General features: G+C 36.7%; 1 protein-coding gene across 6 annotated transcripts in view; it reads left to right on the top strand.

Annotated features, from left to right (window-relative positions):
• The window catches only part of LRRC7 (leucine rich repeat containing 7), a 177,975-nt gene that overhangs the window by 114,645 nt on the left and 44,115 nt on the right, over window positions 1-19,215 (top strand). For all 6 annotated transcript variants that reach the window (XM_069788407.1, XM_069788401.1, XM_069788403.1 and 3 more), the window contains 5 exons: window positions 1,610-1,684; window positions 3,433-3,577; window positions 5,613-5,685; window positions 11,109-11,238; window positions 11,646-11,761. In XM_069788407.1, coding sequence (XP_069644508.1) covers window positions 1,610-1,684; window positions 3,433-3,577; window positions 5,613-5,685; window positions 11,109-11,238; window positions 11,646-11,761 — 539 coding nt within the window. The remainder of the gene's footprint in view (window positions 1-1,609; window positions 1,685-3,432; window positions 3,578-5,612; window positions 5,686-11,108; window positions 11,239-11,645; window positions 11,762-19,215) is intronic.

The following is a 19,215-nucleotide window of genomic DNA, read 5'->3' as shown; positions in this document are numbered from 1 at the left end:
GACAAAAAATGGCACTGAACAAATGATAAACAGCAATTGTTAATACCACTTATCAAAACATCAGTGAGATCTCATCTGGATTATGGTATGCCATAATGCTATATCATAATCCATGGTATACCATAATCCATGCTCAAGAAATTTCAAATCAAACTGTAATATGTACAACATAGGAATAGTCTGTTGCCTTTGTGAAGGGTGTCTGTCTAATGAGAGGAATTTAAAAGAAAATTAAAGTTGAGAGGGAAATTATGATTATCTCTAATAACCTCAGTGAATGCTCTGGAGGAATAAAAAAACATTAATCATAACAGGAACAAATAGTATAAAGTGATCATTCATTGATTTAGTCTGGAAATTAGAAGTGGTTTTAACCATTGAAGGAAACAGAATTTCAATAGAATTAGCCAAGGCAAAGTAAATTATTTTTAAAGTACTGACTAATCATTTTTCAGTAGAAATACATTATGTGACAACATGGAAAACTGAGGGATTGAGCTCCCCAGACTAGCAGGTTCTTTCTTATCTGATGATGCATTGGGAGCTTCTCCCATAACATACCATGTGACCTGGGCAACTGGAAAATTGTATTTCTTGTGGGAATTATAACATTCCAAAGAACGTAGACCACAGGAGATATAATTAGAGGTCTTTCAAGGTCCTGTGATGCTAGACAGGTAGATTTGTTTCTAGCTGTGTTGAAATAATTCCAGTGAAATAGTGCTACAGACTTTCAAAATGCTAGAATCTGATTTAGTCAGAGCCAAATGAAATATTTAATATCAGTTTCTAGCAGACTTTGAAAAAAAAAAATCTCTACGACTTTACAGAGCTAAGGCAAACTGATGTTTTACCTGTGAAAATAGTGTTTCATGAAAAAGAATAATACTGCTTAGGCTGAAACATGGAAATATTTGTGACCTGATAATTCTTGATTTTCACAGCTGTAATGAATAAGAAATGATTTGGGGAATTGCCTTTTTGAGTTTCTCTCACTAATATCCTATAGTGTTGAAAAGAATAGAACATCTTAGATTAAAGTTTCATATTGTAATTTTAAGGCTTTATCATTGCATACAGCTATTTTAACTACTGAATATGACAATTGCAGACATTAAATTGTACATAAATGCAGTATATCCAGGAAAATGTTCAGCAATATGACTCCGTTAAGCTATTTTTAAGGCTACAAATCATGCAAAAGGCAGTTTTGCATGTGCCACAAGATGAGATTTGGTCTTTCTTTTCAGTGCATTGTTTCTGAAGCTCCACAATTCTCACTTCAATCGTTTGCCTTGTTTATAAATTGCATACTGCCAATAGACTGTTTAGAACAGGAACTTCTAATAAGTTCTTCTTTGTATTCATTTCTTTTCCAGGGGGTTCTTAAATTTTACAAGTTTTGAAAAAGAGCAACAGTGGTTAAATTAAATTAAATGAACATACTGTTTGTGTCATTAAGTATCTGAAAGTCTGATGTGGGTTATAGAAAGAAAAAAAGCAAGGTGAAGAGCGAATCTTTTTTTAAAGAAAATACTGATTTATATTTAACTAAAAAAAAATACTGATTTATTTAATGGTCCTAATACTATCTTCTTCTTTTCTTCAGCCTGAGGTTCTCGAACAAATACAAAATCTAAAGGAATTGTGGATGGACAATAATTCTTTGCAAATACTACCTGGGGTATGAACATTTTTTTTACATAATCAAATTATTGTGTGATATAGTGAACTATTGACCTTGCAGTAAATAAATGCATGTGCATTTTCTTGAATGGGTACATATTCCTAGTTCATATAGTCATTAATTATTATCAAGAAATAAAAGTCTCAGCATAGCTATTCATATAAAAACCTTTTAAATGTTGTGTTATTACATGATAGCGTCTAAATGGGGATGTGCCTGTTTTATTTAAATGTTGTGTGGGTTTCATTGTGAGGGGAAGTTATTTCCTATTGTCTTCGCAGTCAGCATGCATTAACTAGCAGTTTTATAAAAACCCACATGTTTTAAAAAGGAAGATGAAATGTTAAGTAATCTAAATAAACTTAAAAATAACAGATGGTATGTACAGATTCAACTATATTAAAAGCAATTCTGAGGCAGTGGAATGAAGATATGTTCCTCCAGAAAGCACTCCATTTAGAAATGGAACAAAAAATATTTTACAATCTAAACATTAGGGTCATGGTTATATATTAGTGCTGTTTCTGAGTTGTTGCTACCCCACAGTAGGACTTTGATTTTCAATTTTTATTGCCATAAATTATTAAAATTAAATACTCTAAAATACCTACACTGATTATGACCGGAGAAAGGGATCCCCGTCATTAGCATTTTATCACACAGGTGACAGATCATATGTTTTACATAATAATGCTCTTCATGGCTGCAGGGAAAATGTAGAACTATATCTAGCACAAACATGTCTAGGTGTTAGAAGTAGTTCTTCCTCTTTCAGTTTTGAACATTTGTTAATAAAAATTCAATTTTTTGCATTGAGCAATGACTGGTTTTTGTCATAAATAGATTACATTAATCTTTTGTGTTAAGCAGGATGTTTGCAAAGAAAATGATCATTTTCAGTCACTGTCCGAATATCCACTTTGAGTGCTTTGTTAGTGAAAAGAAAAGCTGATATTGAAACCACCTCTTGATACTGAAACCAGCTGGAGATCAAGAACACCAATATTGCAGTATTGTTGCTGCAGTGTTAGAGTAGAAGAAATGTCAGATATACTAGAGTGTGTGCACAAACATTTTAACCATTATTCTGTTTCTTTTCTGTTCACAATGAAATTGGTTAATATATCCAGAGCTAAAATGTGTTCCAAACATGGTCCTGCTGAGCTATTATAATCCCTGAAGAGGGTATTTAGAGTTGAAGATGTTCAGTAGGTCATGGAACTAAATCTCAAGGAGCATAATTATTTTCAGTGAATAATCCATGTTTCCTGCATCTGATTCTAGTAGACCCTAGATGATGTTTTATGAAAGCCTTCTCCAAAACAAGAGGTTTAAAACAGTTAATATTAGCTTTAAATTTTTACTTTTAAAAATAGAAAGGAAATACCAACTGGTAATTGATTTTAAGATTTAGAGATTTGCCAGGTTTCCAATGTTAATAATTCAGTTTTTAAAAAAGTAGTCTGTGCTAGAAACAAAGGTTATGTTTGACTATTAACATGGGTAGAATGGCAAATGTTGGTGTGGAAGGGAGATTTTCCCTTTATACAACTCAGATATGATTAAAGATAACATGAAGCTGCCTCCTTAGAAGCAGAGAGCAGATCAGTGAAATAACTCTTGTAAAAAGGATGCTGACATAACTGAATATAAGCCTGTATTACTATTGTTTGTCTTTAATTAAACTTAGAAACTGGCATGCAGTGTATATCTTTTCAAGTAACACTTTGTGACATGCTATTAAGTCTATAGGGAAGTTAAAACAGCTCGTGTACCTGGATGTGTCAAAAAACAGGATAGAAACTGTTGATTTGGACATATCAGGATGTGAAGGACTTGAAGATCTCCTGTTGTCATCCAATATGTTGCAGCAACTGCCAGACTCTATAGGTGAGAAAAGCTCAGGATTTCTTGTAATCTTTTACAGTTAAGGATTTCTTTAATATCTTTTTTTTGTAATTATGGGACTTGACAATAGCTGGAATAAGAACTGCCATTAAATTCCGACAGAGTTTGAAACATTTATGTCTGCACAGTCCATGAAGATAATTTTGTAAAGTCAGGAAAAAAATCCATGGTTAGAAGGTATTGATTATTCTGATTTGCTATTTTAAAGAAAATAAGCAAAGAAAGATATAATTGATCTGATCTAAATTTGAAAGTAAGTATAATAGTGATTATGTTAACAGTGTGAAACTCTTGAAGGAAATTGCTACTCTGAGTTACAGTAATGCAATTCCATATGAGAGCATTAAACAAAGAAATAGTTCAAACTGTTCATTTTTGCTTTTGACTATATTGCATGCATAGAATTTCTGAATTATTTAGAATATATAGAAATTCTGGAAGCTAAGTGATTGTAGGTTATGATTCTATACATCTGGATATTTCATTTCAGTCTTGATCCCTTATATTTTCTTTAGAAACACTTAAGGTCTTTCCTCTCTTCTATTGCTTCTAGCCAATGAGCCCACTATATCATCATCATCATCTTTTTCACTTTCCTAAATGTGTCCTTTTGAACATGGAACTGTTAAATTCCCCAATTTCAAATCAACTTAGTCAAGATTCCAAAATGTACTGCGAATTAATAATACTGTGCTACACGAATGTTACTAGATGTCTTTTACAGCTATTTTCTATTTTGGTCTTCTACATCTCACCATAAATTCTAGAATTTTTGCTTTATATGGTTTTCTGATATGCATATGCAGATTGATTTTTAGAGGGCATTTAGCTCCTGCACAAAAGGAATAAATGTTTACATTTTGAAGTATACATTCTTGCAATTAGATATATTCAGTTGTCATTTCCAAATTCCTATTACTGAATGATAATAGATTTAACAGAAGTAAAGCAAAAAGATTCATTTTAATACTGCATTTTCAAATGAGAGCTTGCTGAAATTCATTTTGGTGGAACTTTTTCCTCTTAAAAGAAAATTTTCTTGAAAACTAGATGTTTCTTGGAACATGTTGATTTTGGAAAAGCTTTCAACAAAAATGTTCTGCAATTGAAATGAGTAGTGTTTCTTTTAATTATACTTTTCATTTGCTTCAGCTTTCAAATTATGGCACATTCAATTTAACTTTTTTCTCTATATTGGTGATTAATCTGTTTTATTCTTAACATTAATTACAAATGATCATTTAAAAAATGATATTTCAGTATATCCAGAATCCTTTCAGGAAAGAAACAGATTTTGAAATGTCAATAACTTCCAGAAGGTGTAAATGTTTTTCAAGCTCTGTTTCTAGCACTATAATGCAATATTTTCCCCATTTTTTCTCTCTTTACTTTTTTATCGTCTTCTGCTGTTACACACTGGTAAAGCAGAAGTTTCATTCCCTTCTTGGTAAATGTTACCCAGTTATGCATCTGCTTAGACTTAGATATATAATAATTCTTTTAATGATAAGTATTAACCACATATACAAATGCATTCAGGATTGATTCTAGTTTTCGGTCTGATTCTGGTTTTCTTCTATACCTACATATTGTGAAGCTTTAGAAATGTGGCATTTACTTTAGATAATTTGCCTAATGTCCTGTTATGACCTAAGCACCTTTTAATCAAGGCAACAGGACTTGAATTTGATCGAAACATTAATAGATAAGTAGAAATACACAGATAGGATACTATTCTTTTTTTTACAGTTTTTTTCAAGACTGCAGAAATACATTTAATATTTCACTTGCAGTTCAGCTTAACATTTAATCAGTGCTTCATTTTGATGAAACGTATTCTCAAAGGGACAAGAATGTGTCTGTGTACTGTCCTATATACAGATGTTTTCTAAAATCTAGATCAAAGTTATTGAGTGTTAGAAATCATTGTTTGTTTAAGGATATGGGAGATTACAGAAAGTAAAAAAAGATTAATGTGAAATATTTTTCTATTACTTCTTCGTTACCTGTTTTGTAGGACTGTTGAAAAGGCTTACAACTTTAAAAGTAGATGACAATCAGCTTACAATTCTGCCAAATGCAATTGGAAAGTGAGTATAAGTGTCATGATTTTCAACATTAAGTAAAATGTGTTTTCCCTCCAGCTTGCAGGATGTAGGGTTTTTTAAAATAAAAAATAAGACAAAGATGTACTGAATTATAAAACAATTCTGAAATGTGTGCCTAACACCCAGCTGATAACATTTAAATTTGGAGCAACACTATTACTTCTGTGGACTTATACTGGTATAAGTGATAAGATGGAATGTATCATATTTTCCAAGAAAAAGAACAGAGGTATTTTTCTGTATGAATCACTTGCAATTTAGATGATTAGAGCGGCAAAAGTAGAAGAAATAGAAGTATTTGGGGGAATACGTCTGTTTCCATAGCAACAGCCAGTACTTGATGCTTAAAAGAAAATGGCCACAAACCTCATATGTATGAAGATTTCTTAAAATATTGAAGTAACATAAATGAAAAAGTCATGACAATTTCATAGGTGTCTACATCAAAATGTGAAAATATCATGTAAGTGATCTTATTATGAAAAGCAGTAGTGATGGCCTTTAGCTATCATTTTGTCAGATATTACATGATCACTGGTGCAAAATTCTGTCTTGTACTGTTGTGTGTCTTGAGCTTATTGCTAAATGAAACCTTCAATTTATTGTAAAATTGAACGCAGATGCAAGCATGTCTCCAAGTACAGAAACAGGTGCTTCTTTATGTTGTTTCACACTGCACATATCCCCTTCTAGCAGAACATATCTTTAACATTGATATTTTTGTAGGATGCCTCTTCCTCTGCATATTTTACTTCTGAAATGCTAGATAAACTCATATTTGGAAAAAAATTCAGAATATATGGTCCCTGGCTGCCTTCTACAGCTATAGCACTAGTGTTTCCATCATTCCTCTTGCACCAGCAGTAGTATTCATGCAGAAGAAGCAGATTTCAGCCTAAGTAATGATTGTCTTCCTGGTGTGACTGAACACATGGTTATACCATTTATACCAATTCTGTGCTGTCAGCATGAAACGCTGGGAACGGGGCATCTGTGAGCAGAGTTGCGCTCACGGTTTGTGCCTTTGTTCTCAGTGCAAAAACCATTCTCTCTTCAGCAGATTGTAGCTCAACAAACTGTTCCATTAGAAGTAGTTTTCTTAAGCCAGGGCTGTTCTGAGGCTTCCAAAATTAAAGCCAAGAAGACTTCATTTAGACTTGTCCAGAAATATGATAGTACAGTGAGGTCTCTAGAATAGAAATAATCTCTAACTTGCACAGCCAGTGCTTTACTGCTCCCGCACCCATTTTATAGTAATTTAGTTGTTGGTATGCCATTCAGGAAAAATTTGTGAACTATTACAACTGTAGCAACTGAAAGCTTAGGTTTGACCTACCATGCTGTACTTCTTGCAGTGTCTTTACAGTTATGTGATGTTCATGTAGAGTATTAAAAGTTGGTCATATGAATCACAAAAGGGCAGATCTTTGCTACACAAACAATTGTGTGGCAATAAATTCTGATAGGCAGTGAAAGCTTGTAAGGCTCAAAGCGGTACTGCACACTCTGCGAAAAGGTTGGTATAATGTCCACCATTATCTTTAACAATTTTGGAGGTCAGTTATTAAGACCTTTTAAAACCTTTATTATTTATTGAATTTCTCAAATTGCAGGGAAACCCCTCTTCCTTTTTAACCTAATATCTGTTCAGTATTGTTTGTCCTGGAGCCTTAATTACATTTTTAAAGATGCATACTGCCGTTCTAAACGGTGTATATGCAGAGCAGTAGGCTAATCACCTAATATTATCACATTATTTTTGAGTGATTGGTTGTGCTTTTTAAATGAAGTACTTTAATGAGGACAGTGTCTCCCACATCAAAATGAACTTCCTTTCTCTGACTCATCCATTTGGATAGTTTCCTACTGTTTTTTTTCTCCTAAATCATAGTTGTAGTACCCACTGCAGAGTATATTATTGTCACACAAAGATTAGCAGTGTGGAGGAGGGAACTCTCCCTCCAGGAACAAATTTCATGATGAGACACAGAGCACTTCAACACTGTCTGAGTCGATGTTGCTAATAGTGAACCACCACCCACATTTTTGGCAGTTTTGTTCAAAGGGCAAGCCTGTAAGTGGCATTTGGAGTTTGACCCTGCAAGATGCTGTGCACAGTAGACCCAGCTTAATAAAACATTCCACATAAAATCAGCGGATTCACGTTGATTAAGTACTTTACCAAATTGGACCCAAAGACTGGAGATTTTATCTGTAGGACCCTGGTGAATTCTCATGCTTTCCCCTTTGTCGGTAGGAAGGTGTCATGAGGAAAGTCGTGACCCCCTCATAGGTAATGGTGCAGTAGGTCAAGAGCCAGTGTAGATGAGTGTTAGATGGGTGTTTTGTATATGTGTCTAGTCTATACCATATCTGACAGTACCAGATGCTGCAAATGAAAGTGTAAAATTCTGTTCCTGGGTCTGCAAAATTCCTTTTGCCTGATGTTGGACAAATAGTGGGTGTAGCTAACTCTTAGGATTTGGGCTGCTTTGGCAGTTATCTGGGTGGCTGTTGGGAGAAAAGGGCTGAGGTGGGTTGGAACTACTCTTTTATTCGTAGCAGTCTTCATTCTCCATGAATCTCTCTCTACTAATCTGTCTAAAAATATTCCTCATCTACCTTAGGACATGTACTGTGAACTGCCTTATTTCAATGGGTGCCAAACTGAACAGCAGGTGCATATCTGATTTTTGTCTGCCTTTCTTTAAACCTATCAAGTATGATCTGAATTTAGCCCAAGAAGACAGTATGGTTAATGATATTTTAGCTAAATTAGCATTGTTGGAATTATAGCTGTTATTTTAACTTAATCCATGATGAATGAAAAATCACCTTCTGAAGTGCATATTTTTTTAACCGTGGTAGTTACAGAGATAAAATATAGTTTCACACTGACTTTGGTGTTTTTACTGTGGCCTTCTTCATTTGTCTGCTGCTGATGTCATCAGGAAGGAAGGAAGCTGAGAATGTCTGTGCCAGACAATACCTTTCAAATAAAATTCTCTTGTCTGATAAAGCCATTCTTCACTGTCAGGGAAACTTCCACAGTTACTGTTCAGAGTATCAGATTTTCTGATTGCTATTGGAAACGCTGTAGTTCTCAGTTAGCTTATCTATTTTCAAGCTTTTCTGGTTGTGTTATCATGAGTAGAAGGAAGAATGTATGCATCTTGCAATTTAACAAGTTTTCCAGTTGGACTTCCCACTGTCAAGCACCTATTCTGTATGAAGTAGGTAAACATGACTGAATTTTGCCTTTACTGAAATTGTTTTGTATCTAGTTTGAAATCAACTGTGGTGGATACAGAGCTTGTATTAAAGAAAAGCTATAACTAAAGCCTGGCAGAGCTTTTGGGTATATTCCATGCATCTCTTTCACTAATCACTGTATGACTCACTTTGGCTTTTCAGTCTACTGAAATACAGCAATTAGAGGAAAGTTCTGAGAATTCCATGTTAGGAATAGCTATTTCTGGTTTCATGTTTCATAAAATTTGAAGGCTGAACGACCTTTTTTAATTAATAAACTGGAATAAAGGTAAGTTAGACGTACAGCGAAGGTCCAGTCCTGCAGCTGTGACTCATATAAATACTAAGGAGCAAGGTTTGTAGCAGAGGTAAACTTTTTATCAGATCTACCAAAACATTTGGAAAAAAACCAGACAATCTTCTGGGCACCTAGTCCCTTTGTCAGTGGGAGATGACAAACGTGGAGGAAGAAATAATTGCTTGCCATTTAACCTTACTATTAATTAAAGCACTTGAGAGAAAAAGGTAGTACATGTGGAGCAGAAAAGGGGCAGCAGAAGCAGGGAACAATGGCATTTGTTACGGGTCATAAAACTTATATTCTGTGAGCTGAATGAGCAGTGCAGTACAGCATTCATTTTAAGAATCTTTATATCAAGCCTAATTTTATAAGAGGTTCAGTAGATATTTCTTCAGAATATTTTTAAATATGTGTGTGTATATGCGCATAATGCATATGTAATATGTATATGTTTTTATGTATCTCTCTATATAACATGTATTACACATATATATTCCTGTTGGTAAGCGTTACTTGCATTAGCAAAGGTCAAATTGTTGGTTTTTAATCACCAAAGTAAGATTGATGTGTAAGTGTTGCCTGATACTACCTGCTGTCTTCAGGGAAAAGCAAATACTCAAAAGAGTCCTGTGGGTTGTGTGACTGGCTAGGACAGGGTCCTGAAGAGCAGAAAAACGCCTCTGAAGGCCGTCTCATTCCGGACCAGCGGTGGGTGGGGAGGTTCAAGTGCTGACTGTCAGCACTCTGCATTGGTCAGCTCTTGGCGTTTCCTTGGCTTTCATTCTGCGTAGGTGCCAGCTGCTGTCAGAGAAGGCGGTGGCTTTTATGATGTGGGCCCCTTTCATTTAGGACTCGGTATGAAATCTCCAACTCATTTCACAACCTCTTCATGGCTAATAAAATGCAGGGATATACTGAATGCCAATTCCGTGCACTAGCAAGCTGTGCTTTCTTTATACGTACTGCTCTCTGGTACTGGGGACTGTGGCTGACCCAGACTTCAGTTCAACAGGGGAGTCTCTGTCAGCTGTCTCTACTTCATCCTCTTTCCTGAAAACATGATTACGTAGAGGAAAGGTCAGGTCTCTTTCTTTTCACAATTTGACAGTACAACAGTCTAGGAAAAAAGATACAAGACAGAAATTGAGATTACTTCATTTTTTTAAAAGAGAGACCTTGAGTGTCAGAAGATTACTTACTCTGGTCTGCTTTGTTTCAGTCCTTGCCATACAGATACCCTTTGAAGATCACTTTTTAGCCAGCTTTCTGAACATGTGAAAGATAAGCACTTTTACAAAAGCTGGGTCTGACTACAACAGGCTGAGATTACTTTGCTGAGTTTGGGTCCAAGTTCATCTTTTTTTACTACTGATTAGAATTAGTATTAGAAATGATGTCAAGTGCATCAGTTGGAATGTACCCTGGAGGCAATTTCTGCTTCCCTTACCTTTGCTCTGACCAGCGGTATTTCTTTACCTGTTGTCTGTCTTTATATGTTAAGATTATAAACTTTTTGGTTTAATGCTTTAGCTTGGTATGAATTGCCCTGATCACTGTCTGTTTGAACTACTTGGAATACTCCTCACTACAAAAAGTAAGAATGATAATGTGGGGAAACTGAGTGGTCTTTCTTAAACTGCCTTACTGGGTAAGATTGATAAACCGTGTTCCTAATAGTTCCTAAAATCATGTTATTATAGACTTCTCCTAGGGAAATCTGCAATAAAGGTTCCCTCTTCAGGGCATGATGTCTGTAGTAGTGTGATGCTTTAAAACTTCCAAAGGTTTTAGATTGTTGATTTTTGTTATCTAGTCCTTGTATAGCATCTAACAAGTGTATTTACAATTTCAGTTTATCTTTATTAGAAGAATTTGACTGCAGCTGTAATGAGTTGGAGTCCTTACCTTCTACCATTGGCTACCTTCATAACCTGAGGACGTTGGCTGTGGATGAGAATTTCCTTCCTGAGCTGCCCAGAGAAGTGAGAAGCTGATTCTGTTTTTAAATTACAGATTGAAATGTTTTGTGGTAGGCCCAAGATTTCATCCCTACTCAGACAAAATATCTGTTAAAGCAATTGTTTCTGCATGATGTGGAACACCAAACCTTTCTTACGTACTCCACAGTAAAATAATAAAACCAGTAAATTAGTAAATCCATGTAAAGGTGAGAGTATCACTCAGAACAGTAGTGCAGGTAACCCTAGGCATTTCCCTGATGTTACTGACAAAGGGAGAGCATTATTTTCTGACTAGATTCTGTATTTTTTTTGCTTTCTGTCACTTACAGTAAAAACACAATTTGGACACCTCCTGACGTAAAAAGTTAGTGATAATAAATTTTATCAAAGTAGGTATCCTAACATCTTTGTTTTTTTCATTCCTATAGATTGGAAGCTGTAAAAACGTAACAGTGATGTCTCTGCGCTCTAACAAGCTAGAATTTCTTCCTGATGAAATTGGTCAGATGCAGAAGCTGAGAGTGTTAAATCTGAGTGATAACAGGTATAGTTCACATAATTTTTCTAATGCATTATAAGAATTTATTTTAAAAAAAATTTAAACTATTCTTTTTAGGTATTTGTAAAAATACATTTATATAAAATATATTTTAAAAGATAAAAATAATATTTAGAATTACTTTTTAAAACCTATTTAAACTATAAGGAAAAAATCTTGATTTTTTTTTTTTTTTTTTTTTTAATCTTTATGGTTTGGTCTTAGTTCCACTGGCATCCAAAGAAAAACTTGAATGGGGCCAAGATCTGGGTCTCAGTGTGTTTTAATAGATTAAAACATATTTACTTCTTTTATCTCCTGCTGTTTCCATGTGGAAATGTGATATTTGGCTTTAGAATTGTATGTAACTTCGTAATATTTAATGATTAAAAAATTGTGACAACTGATATATAGGAAATCATTAAATGCAAGCACACTAGCATGTTATCCTGCCTCCACTGAAATCAAAAGAAAATTTTCTATTATTTCCTTCAGCAGAGCAAAGGTTTTGTCAAAAAAACAGATTCTTCTGTTCTTATGCACATGACTATTCCTCTGAGAAACTTAATGGTTAAAATGAGCCTTTCTTGATACCTATCCCATGCTGCCATAGGCATCAGAAAAGACTGAATTTTCCTTGAGATTTATACATGCCTATGTTCCAAGAATATGTTAATTTTCAGTATAACCACAGAAATACAAGTTTCCTTGGTAGTGCAACATATGGTGTGTGAATACCATTTTGTTTCCAGTAATTATCATCCATACGCAGTAAAAATTAGGGGAAGGACTTTCCACATCTGTGTCTGATATACCGTCAGCAGTTTCATTGTTGAAATTAAGGTTGAGCATAAAATATAAAATGAGGTAATGTAGAAATCTCTGTAATATATTTGTTTAAAATTATTTGCTTAATTCTGTTAGATGATTTTCCGCATTACAATTGTGTGTTATAAAATACATTATGTATGGACCAGACCATAAAGTTAAACTTAACTCTAGTTTGTATTGAAACTGTCCAAGTCCCAGAATCAAATCTTGGGTCTCTTGATTTTGGGTTTCAGGTTCCAGTGCTTTCCCAAGTACAGGGAGTACTCTCCCATCAGTATGTCACCACGGCAGTGTACATTTGTGCTTTTATCTGTACAGCTAGAGTCTGAAACTGTATTTCAGGCAACACTTTAAAATCACTCAAGCTGGCATTCTTGCCAACAAAGGCAGCCTAGCTTCCCTTCGCTGTTCCTGCATCCATATACCCTGTCCTGTCCTAGGGTGGTTTTGTTCAGGTGTATGGTGATCTTGAATGCATAAGTAATATAGATGAAAGCAGCCTATCAGAAATATGGCGAATTTTCAGTTGGACATTTTCAGTGGCTGTTCCCTCTTGTTGCTGCACAGCCAGCTGTAGTGGCATGCAGGAGGAGGCACAGAGTGGGCATAGGAGTGGGGAGCCAGCAGGACAGCGCTGGTTTGGGGCCTCTTGGGAGTTCAGGGAGTTGCAGCTGCAGGGTGCCTTCCCTGGCACATAAACCCAATCTGAGCTGGATCACTCTGCCTCCTTTTCAAACCTGTAATTGTGCTATGAGTTTGTGCTGAGGAAGCAGAAAACTAGTGTGTGTGAGGGGGGGTGTTTTGTTTTTCCCTTTTATTTGCCAAGTTACTTTTCAGCCAGGTCAGCTGCTGATTTCAGGCACATGACTTCATGTGTAATTACTGATTATGAGGGCTATTGCTGAGGTGAGAGAGGGAGGAGGTGGTGCACTGCCTGGAGGAGGCAGTGGAGGTCATAAGAGCAGGCAAGGTTTCCTGACCAGGCTGAGCTGACAGCTGGATGCCACCAAAACAGCAGTTCGGCCCCACCTTCCTTTTTTCCCAGGTGTAAGAGAGGATTGGGATGTCCATTAGGGAGGAAGGTAATTACATCCCCATGACGTGATGTTCCTTGGGGTGGAATGTGTCAGCTGGTGTCCTTCCCGTTCCCCCTTCAGTGCTGGCTGGTAACCCTGCATCTGCCCTTTTGCTTGCTCAGGGCTCACTGGACAAGTCACTGAGCTGATTTATCTCACTGAAAATGGAAAAAGCTATTGTTCTTCTTGTTATGTTCATTTTATGACACTCCTCACAGTCCATTTGCTCACCATGGAGTCTGGCAAACACCAAAGCCAGCTAAAGGTAAACAGCGGCTGTGCACCAAAGCAGGTGTGAGGAGGGCAGGAGAACAGGACCTTTGCCTGTTGGGGTGGGAAGCTGTTCTCTCAAGTCAAGCTGAAAAACTATGCAGTGGGTTGTGAGCATTGTAGAACTAGTGAGAGAGCACAGTCTAGACTAGGAGAGATAGGAACTGACTCAGGCCGTAGACCTTCAACCCTTAAACCTGGTTGATTTGTCTCATGTACTTTTCTTGAGGAATTTGGGGAGTAAATTTTTCCTCCTTTGTTGATATCAATTCTGCCTGAGGTTAAATGTTGCCCTGCTGAGGTGTCTTGATAATGCTTTTGTTACGGAACTTCCCACCTTAATGAAACTAAAAAGTTTCAATGTTTTGGCACCAAAGAGTTTGGACAAAGTTCAGATACCATCTTAATGTTGGATTTTTAAAATTTTTTTTTTTACGTTTCTGTTTTCCCATTTTGGCATTCATACTAACATTAAGGCAATATCCATTCTTTCTTTGAATGAGTCCACCATGTACATGCAAATAAGGAGCATACTTGGGCTCCACTTATTGCTAGGATCCTTTCCATGTTACCACGATAGTTTAGCCCTTCTACTCTTCCTGCTTCGGATATGACAGAGGAGGTAGAGCATACCAGCTCTTTTCCTGGATAGCCCTTCGAGCCATTGGAAGAAGAGACAGACACGCAAGCACAGCAGAAAGGCTATTCTAGAGCCAAGGGGTCAGTGCATGTGCTTCACCCTATGGTGATTGGCTCCTGGGTCCTGGGATGTGCATCAGCCTTTTCGCTCTCAGCATGTTACGAGACCTGCTGAGCCCTGGCCTCTGTGGGCTCCGCTGCTAAGGCAGACGCATTCACACCAACACTGCTGATGCAGCCTTTTTGGCCTGAAATCTCCAACCTTTGCACAAATCTGAGGAGGAGTTGTTCCTCCCTGTACTATATAACAAATGGGGATGGACTGTACATATGATCGCATATTCTTTCAGAATTTATCTGGTCGGTCTTTTATGACTTTCTCCTCCTGACACCAGAGAGGATTTCACGTCCATTCTGGCAGCTGTCCAGTTGCTCATGCATCTTTGGACATTACTTTCCTTGCAGAGGGAACAGACTCTGTCACCGTGACTGTCAATCCATGCTGATCATCATGGATGTATAGTTTTACAAAGGGAACACAGTCTTCCACTGGGGATCTGTTCACTGCAGGTTCATCCTGATACCTCAGGGTCATCTCCTTCTACTTTGTCACATGCCAAATTCCACCTCCAGTGTCTACAACTGTAAATGGTGCGCTTGTGTATCCATTAGCCTCTTACATCATTGCCTTTATCCCAGTGATTTTCTCTGATAGCAGCCAGGCTACTCAAGTGTTTATTACGAGATGCCCTTTTGCCACCAAAAATGTTCATTCTGGACACATCCCTCATGGCATGGGGAGTGCACTCTGGCTCAAGGCATGTAGAGTACAGGGAACTTGCCTTGCCAGAGTGCATGGAAAACTTGCAGTCTGCTCTCTGAATGATCACGCACACATGGAGTGATCGACAACCGTGGAGTAGCATGTAAAGAGGAAAAGAGGAGCTCTCCCTCCCTTGCATTATCTGGAGCTTGTCTGGGTATGAAAGTCAGAAACATTTTGGGACATTTGGTCTAAAAATCCTGATTGGATGTCTTTCAGGAGGGAGGCAAATGTGACCGAGACCTCTCTGCCACTCAGGCTCATGGGAATCTCAAATTTTTGTGAGCTGACACATTTTGCTCAAAGGTGGGTCAGTGTTTGGAGTCCCTCTCTAGTGCATTTTTAATACTATGGTTTCGGCTACTACAGGCTTTCACTCGTGTTCCATGTCTTCTAAAGGCCCTCATCATTGTAAGGTGGACCTTGCTGATCTTAATTTACCAGCAGCTGGTTTAGTTGCAGGACTTTCTTCAAATATTCATTTTAGAATTCCATTTTAACCAGGGAATTAGACTCCAGCTTTTCTTTCCCATGCCATGCACTCTAAAACTGTATCTATACTTCTCATCTCAATAGCTGGGAGTCCTCTCTCCTTTTATCTTTACAGGTCCAAACCTTTACCACTCTGTTACAGGCTCTTCATCCCTAGGAAATGCAGTATTTGGTTGTCTCTATGCAATAAAAGGCAATGATGGGTTGAATCCTGACTTGCTATCAGATTGCTAAAGTGGAGTCTAATGAGGGTTAGTGTACAACTGACCAGAGCTTAGGTGGCTTCACCCTCTGCAGGCAGGGAAGTTTTGACTCCAGATGCTTGCAGTGCAGCTACCTGGAGATTCATCCTTGCCGTTGCCAGACATAACACTGTCTCCAGTGCTTCAAGAACCAATGCAGCATTTGATAAAGTAGTTGTGCAATTACTACTTGCGTGAAAGGTATCGAGACCTCCACCACGTAATGAGTCATTGGGGGTAGCTGCTTGGATTCAGTCACTGTTAAGAGTACACATGGGATTCATTCAAAGAAAAAAAGATGTCTTACCAGTAACCGGTGTTCTTCACAATGTGTAGTCCACATATACATTTGTCTTCCATCTGCTTCTCCTCTCTCCTCAGAGTCCTTCCAGGTATGAGTCCTGTGATTGAGAGGTAGAATTGTTAGAATGTACATTTGGGCTACACTTCTCAAAGAGCATCGGTTACTGGTAAGTAACCTTTCTTTTAGTTTTAGATTGTTCTTAAAGAAGAGCTGAAAGATTCATCACCTTTCTGTATTTGCACTGCTTCTGCTTCTGTCCTGGGGTCAGAACTCAATTACTGCTCTGAATCTCACTCACAGAACTTAGATGAATAAAGGTCCTAAGATTACATGATCATTCAAAAAAAGACTGTTCTCTGGTGTACCTTTTCCTTTTCTGGTTAGATATTTAATTATACAATATTGCTCATTGCCAAAGAGGTAATTACTTCTGGCCATGTATATCCACGAGTGGTTTTGTGAACAGTATGTATGGATGGGTTAATATGAATCATGTTCTTTTAAACTTTCACACTCTGAAAACCCTATTATTATCAATTTGCTGAGAGTTACTTAGAGAACTGGCACAAATAGCAACTATCTCAGGGCTTGACCGACTGGTAATGCTGCTTGTTATGATTAACCTCCAACATGTTTTGACATGAATTTTTTATGTTTTGGTTGTTGTTTGAAAATTCTTTCTGAATGTCACCAAGTTATAATATATGCATTGATGAATCTAGAAAGTATTCCCTTAGGTGTTTGGTAAGCTCTTCGTATGTTGTATTGCTCAAACTAATAATCAGTGGAAACTCTTCTTATACTCTGAGCTTGCTTACTTAGGGCAGAACAAAACCAAAATTTAGTACCTGGTACAAATATGTAGTGGATTATTTTACAAAACTATGAGAAAAACAATTATTATCAAGAAAGAAAAGTTAAAATTATGTCTGTCAAGAGGCTTACAATAAAAGTGAAGACCACCTCTGCCCCATAAAACCCCTCAAATATTGATATTTGATATTTTTTATATTTAAACAGTATCAATGACATTTTCTTTGCTTTTCTTGTGTTTCATGACTAATATTCATTAGCTTAGTCTTAAAGTATTTACCCCCTAAGAACTTAAAAGATTATGTGAAAGATGTAATCTAGGATTAATAATGGAAGGAATTATTCTAAAGTCCTCATTTCAGAATCGCGTAACACACTGACATGTAGCTTCTTTGAGGTTGTGAAGTCATGTGGTACAATGGTTTAATGTTTAGGGGTGTCATTTCAAAAAGTGGGCTGGTTTTGGTTTTGTTTGTTTTTATTCACCTCAGGAACTTCAGGGGGAAATTTCTTCTCCTTTTTTTCTCATAAGAAAACATTTTCTGTGTGAAAATTAAACACTATAAAAAGAACATATGCATTTCATGCTTTTCCAAACGACTGCTGTGGATAGTTGTTTTCCTGAAAAATCAGTTAGTGCTTCAGGGTTTACCTTAAAAGAAAGATTTTTATTAATAACTTTTAAACTTTTACATTTACCAATAGCGTACATTAATTTACCTGTGATTTATCCTAATTAATACGAACACAGATAATCCCTATAGCACTAAGAGATTTCTTTAATTTGGCTATGCGTTTTCAGGTCTTTTTACAAATCAGTTTAAGAGATTGCAAATTGAAGTTACTAGTCATTAAAAAATTGCACAGGAATGAAACCGTTGTTTGTTCAAGAAAGCATGCACAGCGGGTGGCTCCAAGTGTTAGAACCAGTGTAATTGTTCTGAAGACTCAGAGAGATTGCTTTCCCCCAGACCCCATGTGTCTGGATGCCATTCAGCCGATGCCTGAAGGAACGGGTGCAGGGTCTGTGGCTATATTTCTGTTAGTCCTATTCCCAGTTCTGGCTACTGGCCTGCAGTTGCTCTGAAACAGTCAAACAGCACGTTCCAGGAGAGAAATGGCCTCATGCAAAAGTTAGTTATTCAGGCTGAGTAAAATACCATCCGTAGTAAGAATAAGTCATTTTGGTACAGCACAGTTTGCCTTTGAATTGTAAGTTAATTTAATTTGGCTATCTCCTTAATTAATTATCTATGCACCAATTAAAGTTTCATGTAGTCCTGTGAATATATTTTCCCTTAGATTTATAAAAACAATTACATATGTAATTTTCTGAACTGTCTAGTGAGAAGGTTCATCATTTAAGTATAAAAGAAAAGCTGTCTGTTGAATAGCACAGCCATAAACTCTACATTTCTTTGTGCTGATATCTGATTGCAGTCATGTATTAGATCAATGGGAGCAGTGCAGATTAATCACTTTTTTCAATTACTGATGAACAGTTTTCTCTTCAGAGGAGGGCAAATCCTTTACTGAGGATGCTGTGAGGTAGTTCTTTGACATCAGCAGAGTTATGCTGATTTATATCAAATAGGATCTGGCCTATAGTATGTAGACAGTAGTCAGCCTACATCCATCCATAACTAATACTTGAGATCCTTCGTAGCTCTAGTATACCCTTATTTTGACTGATGAAGCTAGAAAAACATTTATGTATTTAGCTTTCATGGTTAGACTAATATAGTGTAAGTGATAATTGTCACGGGCCTTGTTTTTAAAGTGGGTTTAATGCAAAATCACTTGGTAATTCAGTTCATGAAAGTCAGAGTGTTTACATGTGCATTGTAGTACAGGTGAAGGAAAAGTGTTCTTACAGTACACAATTTAAAAAGCAGTCTTAAACTTGCAAGAACAAATTGCAATTAGAAAAAGAGGCTGAGGCTTATCTTGGTTGAAAATTTTCAAAAAAA

The sequence above is a fragment of the Haliaeetus albicilla genome, chromosome 8 (genome assembly GCF_947461875.1).
Source record: "Haliaeetus albicilla chromosome 8, bHalAlb1.1, whole genome shotgun sequence".
Taxonomy (NCBI): domain Eukaryota; kingdom Metazoa; phylum Chordata; class Aves; order Accipitriformes; family Accipitridae; genus Haliaeetus; species Haliaeetus albicilla.
The sequence above is the reverse complement of the archived record's forward strand: the minus strand, read 5'-3'. Positions and strand labels throughout refer to the sequence as shown.